This window comes from Oryctolagus cuniculus, chromosome 9 (genome assembly GCF_051225735.1).
Source record: "Oryctolagus cuniculus isolate XC-2025 breed Fujian yellow rabbit chromosome 9, ASM5122573v1, whole genome shotgun sequence".
In the NCBI taxonomy this organism is placed as follows: Eukaryota; Metazoa; Chordata; class Mammalia; order Lagomorpha; family Leporidae; genus Oryctolagus; species Oryctolagus cuniculus.
Window position 1 is genome coordinate 105,019,721 of NC_142875.1, and position 14,220 is coordinate 105,033,940.

The window sequence follows — 14,220 nt, forward strand, 5'->3', positions numbered from 1 at the left end:
CTGGCCATCTACAAGGTGCCCCATAAACCTGTCGTGGAGCCTAAGATGGACCTCTGCAGAGAAGAAAAGTGCGTCAAAGACTGACCTGGTTTCCCACTCTCGTCCAACAAGATTGATCACCACGTTGCTGTGCTGCACTGCTCTCCGGATAGAATCTTTGTCTCTTCCGTTCCATTCCTGTAACAGCAGCAGCCAATCAGACGGAAACCCAACGGGTGTTCCCCAGCACCTGACACTTCTGCAGCGCCCCAGGCAAGGTTTACAAAGAGCCATCTGTTATAGCCATGATACAGGCTCCATTTATCCCAGCAGAAATGATCCTGAGGACTCAAGATCTTGCTGAGTCACTGACTCTACTGGAGGCACGTAGGTCAAGACATTTTATTCAGGGAATGAGGTGACAGAACTGAAAAAGAAGCTGTTTAATGAAGCATATTCATGTTTGTCCACCAAGTTCTCCCCACCAAGTTTGTAAAGCAATCCAGTCATCAAGTCTCTCTTCAAAAGCTGAAAACGCAAGGATCACTTAAGGAATAAACAGACTTTGCCGTTTGGCAGCAACCATTTACAGACTGAAGACAGGAGGAGAGTCTTTATGACTATTTTCTTAGTTCCTCTTTCCACTTTTGAAGTCCTAGAATTCCTAATTTCTGCTTTAAAGACATGAAAACAAGGGGGCTGGCACTGTGGCACAGTGAGTTAAACTGCTATCTACAATGGCAGCATCCCAAATGAGCCCTAGCTGCTCCACTTTCCGATCCAGCTCCCTGCCAAATGTGCCTGGGAAAGCAGCGGAAGATGGTCCAAGTGTTTGGACCCCTGCCACTCATGTGAGATCTGGGATGGATTGCCAGGCTCCTGGCTTTGCTCTGGCCCAACCCCAGCTGTTGTGGCCATTTGGGGAGTCAATCAGTGGATGGAAGACTTTTCTCTCTGTCTCTCCCTCTCTCTAAATCTGCCTTTCAAGTAAATAAAATAAAGATACAAAAACAAGAATCAGAAAAATGTGAACCACCTAAAACTTCAACATAAGCCAATGGGTTAGGCTCTACAGATTATTCAGGACTGAAGTCAAATTGATGAGTTTATCCAAAATAGTGACTGCATTGCCTTAACTAAGCCCAGACAAGGCAACCTCAGACCAAGTTTTCTATGTTAAAATGGAAACTGAATGTTGCAAGTATTTCAACATTAGAACATGATAAGAATTTCTTAGGTCAAATACTAAGTGCATGTGTATACATCAGTGCAATGGGAGGGAGTAGTAAAAAGGGGAAAGGAAGGAGGAAGAGGAGGAGAAGAAAAGAGGGGAAGGAGGGAGAGGGGGAAACCAGGGGTCAGGAGAGAAAACTCAAATGCCTGTAACTTAGAAAAGACAGGAATCAGATTCAAGAATGAAAAGATGAAGCCCCAACAGGAAGAGTAAGTTAAGCCTGATGGTGGAACATAGGGTACAAGAGACAGCACAGAACAGTGGTTCTAGAATTGGCTAGGAATGCAAATCCCAGTTTGCCACTTACTAATTTTGTACAAATTCTCTCTCCAAGCCCCAAGTAAAATTGGAAAATACCACCTATTTCATCAAGTTGTGGTGAGGAATAAGTAAAATAACATAAAATCTGCAGTACAGAAAAAAAAAGTAGTTCTATACATAAAGAGCTAAAAAAGGCTTTTTCAGAAAATATACTAAGGGTGAGAGAGGAAGAACTCAAAATGATTCAGTAAAAGAGCTTAAGGCATCACTGCATAAACAGCCCAAGAGCCTGGAGAGAAATCCAAAGGAAATCAGAGTCCCGGGGGCAAGGCCCACGCGGCAGTCAGGCTGTAATCATGGAGCCACTCAGACAGCAGCTTCAAACAGAAACCATACCTGAAATGGCCAGTCCTTCCCAAATATAAACACATAAAAAACAAACATGTCAGGGTAGGTATGTGGTGCAGAGGTTAAGTAAGAGCTAGAGACATCCACATCCTGTATCACCACACGTGGTTCGAGTACCAGCCACCCTGCTTCCAATCCAGCTCCTCGCTAAAGCACACCAGGGAGGCAGCTGACAGTTCAGATACCTGGATCCGTCCCACCCATGTGGGAGACCTGGATAGGCTTCTGGGCTCCCAGCTTCCGCCATGCCCAGCCCTGGCTATTGTGCGCATTTAGGGCAGCAGTTGGAACTTTTTTTCTGCCAAGGGCCTTCTGGATATTCTGTAACATCATTCACAGGCCATACAAAATTATCAACTTAAAAATTAAAATTAAGTATCAACTTAAACATTAGCCTGCTAAAGATTTACTGAATTCCTTTGAGTCCTGCCTATAGTTTTCTTGGCAGGGCCACAGCAAATGATTTCAAGGCCCACAGGCCAGACATTCTCCACTTTATTTGAGAGGCTTTCTGCCTCTCAAATAAAAATAAATAAAAACTGTTTTAAAAGATTATGAGTTCCCTATGGTCTTGGTCATTAAGACAGAGTTCAGCTCAATGCCAGATACACAATAAATTTTTGCAGAAAAGAATGGAATAAATGTAACATGGCACAGTGGCTCCCATCTGCAGGCTAGTCAAGTTTTCACCTATCACTTGTGAAATACTCTAATTTGAGGCATGAACAAAATGACCAAAAACTTAAGTCACAAAGAACTAGGACAAATCTAAGCTCCTAGAAGACCAAGAAAACACTTGATAACAAGAATTTGAAGAAGAAAAACACTTTAAAAATAAGCAATTTCCAAAGTTAGTATTATACTGAGATGTGAGCATTCAGTTAAAGAATAAATGAAAACACCATTATGAGACCAGCATTGTGGTGTAGTGGGTAAAGCTGCCACCTGCAGTGCCGGCATCCCACATGGGTGCCACTTCGAGTCCCGGCTACTCTACTTCTGATCCAGCTCTCTGCTATGGCCTGGGAAAACAGTAGAAGATGGCCCAAGTTCTTGGGCCCCTGCACCCACATGGGAGACCCAGAAGAAGCTCCTGGCTCCTGGCTTCGGATCCACTCAGCTCTGGTCATTGCGGCCATCTAGGGAGTGAACCAGCAGATGGAAGACCTCTCTCTCTTTCTGTCTCTCCCTCTCTGCCTCTCCCTCTCTCTTGGTGCAACTCTTTCAAACAAATAAATAAATATTTTGAAAAAAAAAAAAAAAAAAAAACTTTCCCTTCCCCTTGCCTCACCCCATTGGCAATGAATGACCTAAAGTAAGAACCTGCAAATTAGAGACAGACAACAGGGAAGGCTCAGGAAGCACTGTTCTAAGTTAAAGCTACCTGAAGCAAACCAAGCTACAAAGTGCCCTATTTGTAATTATTTCTGTCTAAGAAGCACTGTGCCACAGAAATGTAACAGGAGGCACATACAGAATCCTGAATTTCCTACTAGCCACAAAAGAGTAAAAACAAACAAGTGAAATTCATTTAGTAAAATATTTTAACTTAATATATTCAAACAGTATTTCAACATATAAGTTAAAATTAACACAAATATTGCATATTATTTTCTTCACACAAAGTCTTTGACAAGCTGTGTATATTTTGGATTTACAGCAAATCTCAACTCAGACTAGCCACCTTTCAAGAATTCACCAGACACATATGGGAGTGGCTACTACCAGACAGCACAGGTCTAGTGCAGGAGTTGGCAAACTATAGCCCACAGGCCAAATCTAACCTACAGCCTAATTTTGAAAATAAAGCTTTGCAGGAACCCAGCCATGTCCATCCATTTACATCTTGTCTGTGGCTGTGTGTGGGCTACAGGGGCAGAAATGAGTAATTATGACAGACTCTGACCTGCAAGGCCACCTGCTAGTCTAGAATTTCTATGCCAAAATACAAAATACAGGAACTGACTGGGAGAGTGCCCTTGAACCACTCAGGGATCAAACAGCTGCTTTATTATACTGCCTCTTTTTCTGAAAAAATGTCACAGTAATTGACATCTGTCAATTCTAACAATCAGTCATAAAGGTTCTTACCAGGAAAATAATCTGGCCTAGGTCACCCATGGGACGAAGGTGCATGATGTCATATGTATCACATCGATAGGGTATGATCACCTGTGACCCCATACGTCCTAAAAAATGGATTAAAACAAAGATCAACATCAACATTATATGGATGCTTTATATGGCAGCAATTTGGTAAATATTTAAATTCTAGTATGATTGGTGAACTGACATTATGCTTAATAAAAGACATATTTTGCCATGCTAAAGATGCAGTTAACTTTTCAGAATCGCTTAACCCCATAGATGTGCTCTTAATGCCACTACAGATAAAAATTACATAAATCCAAGATAGGAACAATTTGTATTACTGTTAAAATGAGGGGAAACTGCTCACGTCTGTTCCTGAAACAATCCTAATAAATGGCACTGATCCACAGTGAACTAAAGGCACTTTACTTACCAAGGTGGTTGACAACGTATCGGCCCAGGAATCCTGTTGCTCCAAACACAGTGGCCACGACCCCACTGACTGAGGACCGCCCGCCTTTCCCATGAGGTATAACGGCATGGTGAAGATGGCGATGGGGTGGGCCATGACTCAGGGAGGTGGCTACTGCAGCCACAGCAGAACCTTAAACAAAATCCCACAGCACACAAAAATGGTAAATGTCAGCTCAGAAGTAACTGCAACTACAAAGAGCTTCTTTCCCAAGAAATTCGTAACAATATTTTGTCCTCGGTACTTTAGCAATTTAAGTACTAAACGCAATAATAAGCACAAACTACCGTGCACAAAATCTGCAGGACGTGAGGAAATATATAAACATGAAATGGAAACTCTGAGCCCTATGGCATACAATTTATCTAAGGAGATAAATCATATTGTTCAAAAAACATAATAAACAGTTACAAATTAAAACATCATAAACTTCTATGTTGAAAGGAACAGAGACTACAAAGCAAAGGAATAATAAGTCATATTATCATGAAGGACTCCTGGAAAAAGTGTTTTGTGAAAGGTTTTGAAGACCAGAAAAATATAACATATATAACAACACAAACAGTAATAATGCATAAGCCCAACACATAAAGACTCACCAGGCTCAGACCCTGAAACGGAAGACTAAAGAAAAATCAAAGCTGATGATATGGGTTGGAGGTGGAGGACTAATATGGAAAATTAAAAACAAAAAAGTGCAGTTCAGACAATATAAAACCATTGAAAAATATCAAAAATGATGAGAAAAGGAGTGAAAAGCTGGAGAAAAAATTCCCTAACTTTTAGCAAGGTCAACAGTCAGAATGGGCACCAGGTTCTAGTCCTGGTTGTTCCTCTTCCAGTCCAGCTCTCTGCTGTGGCCTGAGAAGGCAGTGGAGGATGGCCCAAATCCTTGGGTCCTGCACCTGCATGGGAGACCAGGAGGAGGCCTGGCTCCTGGCTTCGGATCGGCGCTGTGCTGGCTGTAGCGACCATTTGGGGAGTGAACCAATGGAAGGAAGACGTTTCTGCCTCTCTCTCTCTCTAACTACCTGTCCAAAAAAAAAAAAAGTTGGAAATCTTTCAAACCAACATTTCTTTTTTTTTTTTTTAAGATTTATTTATTTTTACTTGAAAGAGTTATAAAGAAGCAGAGGCAGAGAGAGAGTGAAAGAGAGAGAGGTCTTCCATCTGCTGGTTCACTCTTCAGATGCCCGCAACAGCCAGAGCTATGCCGATCTGTAGCCAGGAGCCAGGAACTTCTGGGTCTCCCACGCAAGTGCAGGGGCTCAAGGACTAGGGCCATCTTCTATTGCTTTCCCAGGCCACAGCAGAGAGCTAAATCAACATTTCTTTTTAATGTTTCCCGGTACTATGAGGGAGTCTCAATGTTTGTGCATCAATGCTTATGCCTTCTCTACTGTATGTAAGTACAGAGACCAGCTGGCCCCACCCTGAACACTTGAAGGGTTCAGAAACTCAAAAGCACAACTATTATATTCCCACTAAGTCTTCTCTTCTCCAAGAAACATGTGCAGCTCTATCTACTATTCCTCATACAGCATAAATGATATGTTCCAATTTTAAGTCCCTTCTAATCTGTTACAACAGACTTTCAGAGCAGTTACTCAACTTTCACATATATGGAAGCTGAAGGTTTAAAATGCTAAAGAATTTCTCCTCCAATCAACAAGCTTTGGAACTTAGCACTGGAGCTTTGTGGGGGAAACTGAGAGACAAAGAGGAATTTCTTTTCAAAGCCTTGGTTTGATTTCTGGGGATGACTCTCCAGGGGAACTCTGCCTAGAATCCAATGCTGTTCTCTATCCAAAAGTATGAAATTGGAGAAATGGCCCCACTTACTGAATAGTGACTGAACCCACAGAGCATAAAACCAAACATAGATAAGACTGACAATAATGTCCTAATGGCTAAACTTCCAGAGCTCCTACCCGGTATGTGACACTGTTTCAGGAGCTTTACATGGGCAACCTTAGTGACCGCTAAGGCCACTTTGCAGAGGAGGAAGCTAAGGCACAGAGGTTAAGGGATTAACCCAAGAGCCAGTAAGGAAGGCTGAAAAGCCACCCAGTGAGGCAGGAGGAAAAGCAAAAGAAAATGGTATGCAGAAGTCAAATACACACAGTGTTTCAAGGCCAAGGCGGTTAACCACCAAATGCTGCTCCAAAATGAAGCAGCAAAGAGGACAGAGGGAAACACAATCTGGAATAGGTTGGTTGCACAAAGCCTTAAACTGAGCAATGTTAATGGATTAGTGGGAGTGAAAGCCAGATGGGAACAGGAATAAAAAGATGTGAGGCAAGGAAGCACAAGAGCAGAGGATTCCTGAGGCAGTAAGATGTAAGGGCAAAGAGAAACAAGGCCAGGGAACAAGGGAGGACTTGGATTACTTTTAATCAGAGAAGTAACGCATTTGTATGTGACGGAAATGGCACAGAAGGGCAGGAACGTTACTGATTCAGGAGATGGAGTAAACAGGTAAGAGAACATGGGCTGAACATAAACTCGCTGATCTGAGCGGAAGGAGCTCATCCACTCAACAAAGGAGTACAGAAAATTATCACAGATCAGCTCTCAATTTCACAGTGAGAAAAAAGATGGTTCTCATCTGAATCCTTTGGCAATGTTAAATAATGACTAGAGAAAGGGAAACCAAATTTCCTAGAAAAATACCATGGTAAAAATCCATTTGGGATTTGTATTCATGAATTTAAAGTACAGCTAGTTATTCCGAAGCTGCTCTAGTCCCATTCTCCATTGCTCAGGGGCAGGCAATATGTGGAAAGCATAGCTTAATCAGCTCCAATTATTATTATTATTTTTTAATGACAAAGGGCTATGAGCTGGGGAGTTAAGAATATATGATTAAGGGGAGTTCTGAGTTTAAAAAGTGAAGACAGGATAGTAAACAGGGGAAAGATGGCAGAGAAACTGAAACAGGAAGGATCCATTTGCATCAACAAGTGAATACTTCCAAGACTGTTTTGAGGATTATAGTAAATGCACAGAGCATTTAGCACATTGCTAGCACACATTTAAGCACTCCATGAACAGTTGCTTTCAATTATTATTACTTTAAAATCCCTTAGAAGGTAATAGTACACTGATGTCACATGTCGTATGGTTGCTTGGTTTTTCAATAAATACTGGCTAAGCACTATTCTAGAAATTTAGTCAGTCAAAGTTCCTGGCCTCATGGAGCTCACAGTTTAGGGAGGTTTTTTGTTTTTATTTTGTTTGTTTGTTTTTGGGAAAGCAAAATGAGAGAAAGACAGAAGTATGTTCTATCCACTGGTTAATCCCCAAATGCCTGCAACAGCTAGTCCTGGGTCAGGCCGAAGTCAGGGACTAGGAACTTAATCCATGCTCTCCCAGTGGGTGGCAGGGACCCGACTACTTGAGCCCTCATCTGTTGCCTTGCAAGGTGTGCAGGAAGCTGGAAAAGGAAGCAGAACCAAGACTTGAACTTAGGCACTCCACTATGGGATGCCAAGTGTGCTAAGAAGTGTCTTAACCACTGCACCAAAACACCTGCCCCCAGTTTAGGAAATTGATATGAGAATTAATGATGCATGGGAAAGTATCTGTTATAATACGTTGCATATAGTAGGTGCTCAATAAACATAAGCTATTTCTCTTTGGCTCCTGCTTCTGTAGTTTTTCCATTTATTATGAATACTATTAGGCAAACAATAATCTTTATTCATTTTGTATTGACTATGTTCTTTTGCCCAAAAATCTACATCAGTTTCCCACTGCAAGATACAAACCAATAGTCCAGATTAAAATAATGGACAATGCATTAGTTTTTTAAGCATTTATTTAAAAACTAAATACACGTTCCATGTAGTATCAATATGTTCCTACACATCATAAAGCATAGTTAAAGCACTTCTAATAGTATCTGGTATGTAGCCATTGTTATTATTCCAGAAAATGACACTTTAAAGTTGTAACATTTTCATAACCCATTGTTTTCTCTTGCACCTTCCACTTGGGAAGCCACTGGTCTAAACTCTGCTCAGCTCTCAAAGACCTTTTTACCTGAAACCATCTAACACAGTCAACCTCGCTGTTTCGTACCCTCCAAGGTACACAGGTAGTCATTTACTGCTTCCTGACACTTCCTAAATGCACTCTCACCCCCTTGTCTTTGTCAACAGAAAATGCCTAACCTCTCTGACCTTCCAAAGCATAACCACCCTAAAAAGATGAGTGGAAGTGCTATAAACATCCACTGGTCTTCCCTGCTGGTGTCCTAGGAAAAACAGCAAAAGATGGCCCAGGTGTTTGGGCCCTGCAACCCATGTGGGAGACCTGCATGAAGCTCATGACTCCTGGCTTCAGCCTGGCCCAGCGCTGGCCACTGTGACCATCATTTAGAACCAGTGGATGGATCTCTGTTTCTCTCTGTAACTCTTTCAAAACAAATAAATCTTTACTATAAAAAATACTTCAAAAAGTTCATGGATATGGAATTAAAAGATGCTTACTATGATGCAAAAAAACTGAACTCCATACATTTTTTCATAATAGATATTTTTCCAGAATATTAAGGATCCTTCATATGCATGGATTTCAATATTTTTTGCATCGAAATACACTTATCTTTTAATCCCATTTCCCAGAATTTCCTGAAGTATCATTGTATAGGTGAATGATATGCACCATTGCCTTCCCAGTAGCACGCAAGAGTCTCACCCAAGATGAAAAACAAAAATGACCCTCAACATCAGAACTCTCTACGATGCTTTTAAAAATTTAAGTTGCAAACAGCTGATCTCAATACTTCTGATCCAGTGGCTTTACAATTAACAATGAGTCTCCACTTTTATCTTTTATAAAGCTCTATGAGGTATTCTGTATGAGCCAATGTATTACAGAATAAATACAAGTACAGGATGGAAAAGTACAACTTTAGGGGCTGACTGGGGCAAGTTTGTGGAGGAAGTCGGGCTAAAAGGTAATGAAGTCTAACAGTATTCCTAATTCCTTGCTTTTCCAACCTCTGTGTGAGCAAAAGAGCAAATGTTACATTTTGAGAATAGAAGAAAAAATTCGCGAAGCAGACAAGTTCTAAGATAGCCTTCCCTCTTCACTTTCCTTCCCACCAAGATCCTGATTCTTCTCCCCACATTCCAGCACCTCGATCTAATACACTATACTGGAGACAAAAAAAAAAAAAAAAAAGTACTTTTAAAAATATCACTACGGACTCCCTGACGTGGTGGTACGTTCATTTCCACTGCGGCACTTAGGATCTGAAGTCGAGAGCGAGTAAGGGCTTGCATAAGGTCATAAAGCCAATCCATGAAAACCCTCTTCCCTTGCTTTCAATGTCCACCCCTCGCCCCGCACAAAACCTCTCGTAACCCAAAACCATTAGAACCCTTAGCTTCTTCAAGTGTCCCCGTCTCTCTCCCATCCCTTCCCGTTGCTCAAGCCCCCCTCGTCCGCTTGCCAAGTGTTCAGTTAATACGCGAGCCGGGGAAGGGGAAAGGAAAAGGAAAAACCGGACAGAGGCGGTGCCGGCCATAGAAAAACAAACATGCCCAGGCACTCGGCGTGACCGCTGCAGCGCTTCACCTCGCCCTCAAGCCTTGGATGCTCTCCTCGGAATCCCCAAGACCACTCTTCCCCCTGACACTTACGTGACATTGGCAAGGAACGGACAACCCAGGGGTGCAGGGCAGCCGCCATCTTCTCCCACAATCCCCCACGGCCGGCTTTCCGGCCGACTACGGCTACTAAGCTGGGACAAACATCATCTCGCGCTACTGTCTGCGCATGCGCCGAGCGGGAAAAGCCGGCCAGTGCCTGAGGTTGCGGTAGGGGTAAGGTTGACAGACAAGGTGTCAGAGAACAGCCGAGAAGGGAAGAAAAATGAAGGAAAGAGGCGAGAAAAGGAAAAGTTTGAGCATCTTAGATCTGGAATGGGCCGTGGAGATAATCTCACGCTGTCAAGGGACCTGAAGTTCATACAGTCCCTGACACCAGGGCGTACAAAGTCGCGGAATCCTAAGTGGAGGCGCTCAACTTTGCTCTCAGTTCACTGTTCCCCGAAAATGTCAACTAGAGCAGCTCTGGGACGGCTGTGGGAAGCAGGAGGCCTGGGCCCTGTACTCGGGAAGTTCAGGACCCAGGGAACAGGAAGGGGGAGAGTGGAGATGAAAAATCGGACAGAAGCTGCATCCCGAGTTAATAAACGCAGGTCGAGTTTCTCAAGCCCCTGGCTGCTCGCTGCCCTTGCGTTTGCTGTTACATTTTCCTAGAATGATCAGTCATGTTTGTACCAGCTCAAGCCCCTGCTCATGGAAGGCTTCTCAGAGCATCCTCTCCAAGGTGGTGAGCATCCCACCCATCCTGATGTTTGCCTTTTCTGTTTGTTAGATTTCTTTATCGCAGCACTCATCACCGCCTGACGTGTGAGTACAGGCGTTCTTAACCCAAAGCGCAATCTATGAATGAGCATTGGGAACTTCCTGAAACGTTAGGTGAACTGTAGTGGTTATGGGTGCAATCCAGATGAGAAACTGCAGATGACACTGGCCAGGGCAATGGTTTGGTTTTGTGTTTTGAACTGTGAACCTCTTTGAGAGTCTGCAGTATTCTAGAAAGAGCTGTCTGGATCCCGAGGAAGTTCCAGAAAGATAAGTACTTGAATTATAAAATACAGTGCTTTATTCTGGTCATCCTTGTAAGAGCTCCAAGTAGGAGACAGCAGCCGATGATCTTGTAAGACATACACCTTGGACTGCCCAGAAAACAGCCTGCTTTGAGGGGTCTTTCTAGACACTGTGGTTCTGTCAGTGCTTGGTGTTTTCAGAAATGAAGAGTGGGTGTTGCCGGAATAGAGGAACAGGCTGGCAGAGTTGGTAATTACTAGAGTTGTAAATTACTTGTTTCCACTTATCACACCCCTACTGGTTACCAAAGGGACACCTACCAAATTGAATCAGAAGAAAGAAACCTTTGAGTTTTGTCAGGGAAGCTTAGTAAGGCTGCACTTACTGTGCACTTCGTGTTCACTTAGCACTTAGAATTTGCTAATTCTTGATTCTGGGATCATTGTGAATATTAACACTTTGCTGATATCCCACTGTCATCAGCAACCTCCTAACCCCTGTATAACATCGCCAGTTATATTATTTAACATCCCTAAATCAAACACTGCCTTGGGTTCTTAATTCTGATTTCAAGATGTCATGGTACAGTTGAAAAACCACTGATTTTAACACCCAAAATAGGGGATTGCAGTCCCAGTTCTACTATTTATTGGTTGTGACCTGAACAGCTTTTACAGATGTGTGACAGGGAAAATAACACCTGCTCTGTTATGTCAGCAGGTAATTGTGAGGATCAGATGACACATGGATGTGAAGGTGCATTGCCCAGTACGAACTGCTACATGCACATACATGCAGTTCAAGTACCAGTAAAACATGAAAAGCATAGAGTGATAGAATTCAAAGGGATCTTAAAATATCAGCAGACTTAAGTTCTTTATTGTAAAGGGAAAGAAACTGAGACCTGGTATAAAAGATCAGCAGCAGTTAACTTCCTTGAAGGAAGTGTGTGGCAGACCCATCACTGGCGTCTGTGACGATTGAAATCGTTATCTTATGGCCTCAATTGGAAGCCCTTGTTGCTTCATAGGAACTATATGAGGGTGGTTGGAAAAGTTCATGGAAAATGCACATCATGAACAAACCACATGGATTTCTAAAATTTTTGCACCAATATAAGCTTACCTTTTAATTTTATTTTTCCATGAACTTTTGACATGTTCTCATATTAGTCCTGTATTTGACCCATAAAGAATACCCAAGGGAACATTTCCAACGAGAATGTACTGCTCGGGAAAGTTCTCCACAGGCCTAGAAGGAATTGCCAACTTCCTTGAAGGAAACGTCTCTTGGCCTGATATATCCCAGCATGGATTCATGCTGTTGTGTCTCTGACCATGTAAGAGAAATTTTATTCCAGAGATTGTCAATTTAAGCAAAATATGCCAAAATGTGTTGTTACTATTTTTCTTTTTTTATAAAAGGCAAGATGCTTATAAGTAATAAGAGTCCATTTTGTGGACTCCATAAAATGGAAATGATTTCTGGGACTTTGCATAAGAAACTTAGTCCTCAATTCTTTTATTTCTTGTTCTCCCCTACAGCCACCAAGACTTGTTGATACTTAATACTTAGTCATCCTGATGTCTTAAGTGAAATCCATTGACAAAATTTCCCTCTCCCTATTCCCCACCTAAATTGAACACTCAAAGGAGAGAATTAGGATAAAGCAAGCCTAATCCTTCCACACACATCAGAGCCTTGTAGTATATCATCATCCTTCCTTTTGTCCTTTTGACCAGTCAGTTTCTGGCAGCCTCACCACTGTTGCCATAGAGACAGTGATATCACCAGTTGTGATTCTGACCTCACTCCCCAGTCCCAACAAGGGGGAGTTGCATGGAAGGCTCTGGGAGAAAACAAGATCTTGAGCTGAGCAAGGACATCCCAGCATCTTCATTGACTTTAAAAATATATTCTGGAGTCTCCTGTGGTTCACTACTCAAGTGCTACAGAGGTAGGAAATCCCACCACACTGATAAAATAACCCATTTGCTGATCTTTTGTGGTTAGAAGGGAGAATTCAGTGACAAGTGATGGACAACTTTTTATGTTCAAGCCAAACTTGTCGTTCTGCCCAGCCAGTTCAGATTTTACCTCTGAGTCCTCAGGAAATAACCGAGTGTCTCCCTTGGCAGTATGCAGCCAAACCTGTCATCTTTGCTGCTGAACTTTTGATTCTGTTATAGATTTGACCAGATCTCCTTGAACATCATTTGGAGTCGTGAGAGAGCTTAGTCCTTGCTTCCCAATTTGAAAGTGAGAAAGGAAGCTTGACTGCCTACGGACTCTTCCTCTTCGTTGTGTGGCTAATCCAAAAGTTTTCTTTTTTTTTTTTTTTACTTCTTTCCAGTGCTCTCAGAGTAAAATCGGGCTGCTATTGCTTCCAGTCCAGTTCTTACCCACTTTTTCCCACTCCTTGTTATTTCTGAAGACTTGGTTGGACAAGAAAACTGGGAGAGGGAAAGAAACACATATCTGTGAGGATGTGTCTGTACTGATACTGATGGGGCTCCAGAGAAAGACATGGTTACTAGGGGAAAGTGAAAATAAGGAGAGACACAAGAATCCTTAACAATGAATGGTGTGAAAGAAACACAAACATACACTTCTAATCTGAAGCAAAGTCCATTAAAATTCTTGTTTAAATAACAAATCTATTGAGTTTCTACAATGTACTGGGCCCTTGCAAATAGGAAGGAGACAAAAGAGAATTGATGTAGTAAATATAGTCTTCTCTTTAAAAACTAGTTATAAAATTTGGCTGACTAGATCTCAAAACATGTTCAGATATGGATCAATCCTGCAAGAGTTGCAGTTGTGCTCCTTGTAATTTGAATTTTCCCAAGAATTTAGGAAGTTTAAGCAAACAGGAGACCCTTGTTTAAGATGATGGCTGCAGGAGAAGCATGTCTTGAGATGGGGCTATGGCGCAGGGTCCTACAACCATAACCAAATCCCTATAAGTGTGTGTGCTCTCCCTGACTAGTATTCATGATTTGCACTCCTCCTTGACTACAGGTAATAATCACACTGGTGTTTGGGGAGAATCTTTTAGGTTCATCTAAGGCTACATGATCCCCTCCTTGGCCATAGAAAAATCTCACAGCTTTGAGTGCGTTAAATTTCAGAGCTTCCCATATTTTAGA

At 42.2% G+C, this 14,220-nt stretch overlaps 2 protein-coding genes across 3 annotated transcripts in view; one reads left to right on the forward strand and one right to left on the reverse strand.

Moving 5' to 3' along the window:
• The window catches only part of NDUFA9 (NADH:ubiquinone oxidoreductase subunit A9), a 38,845-nt gene extending 28,682 nt beyond the window's left edge, over window positions 1–10,163 (reverse strand). The window contains exons 1-4 of the mRNA XM_002712856.6: window positions 10,097–10,163; window positions 4,407–4,577; window positions 3,974–4,071; window positions 86–177 (exon numbers count right to left, since the gene is read on the reverse strand). Of these exons, the coding sequence (XP_002712902.1) occupies window positions 86–177; window positions 3,974–4,071; window positions 4,407–4,577; window positions 10,097–10,145 (410 nt within the window). The 5' untranslated portion in view covers window positions 10,146–10,163. The remainder of the gene's footprint in view (window positions 1–85; window positions 178–3,973; window positions 4,072–4,406; window positions 4,578–10,096) is intronic.
• Window positions 10,164–10,654: 491 nt separating this feature from the next.
• The window catches only part of AKAP3 (A-kinase anchoring protein 3), a 38,482-nt gene continuing 34,916 nt past the window's right edge, over window positions 10,655–14,220 (forward strand). Inside the window, exon 1 of one of the 2 annotated variants that reach the window (XM_051850200.3) lies at window positions 10,655–10,790. The gene's annotated coding sequence lies outside the window, so the exon portion shown is untranslated. Of the gene's footprint in view, window positions 10,791–12,892; window positions 13,029–14,220 lie in introns of those variants that run through there. The other variant, XM_008259709.5, reaches the window with a different exon arrangement.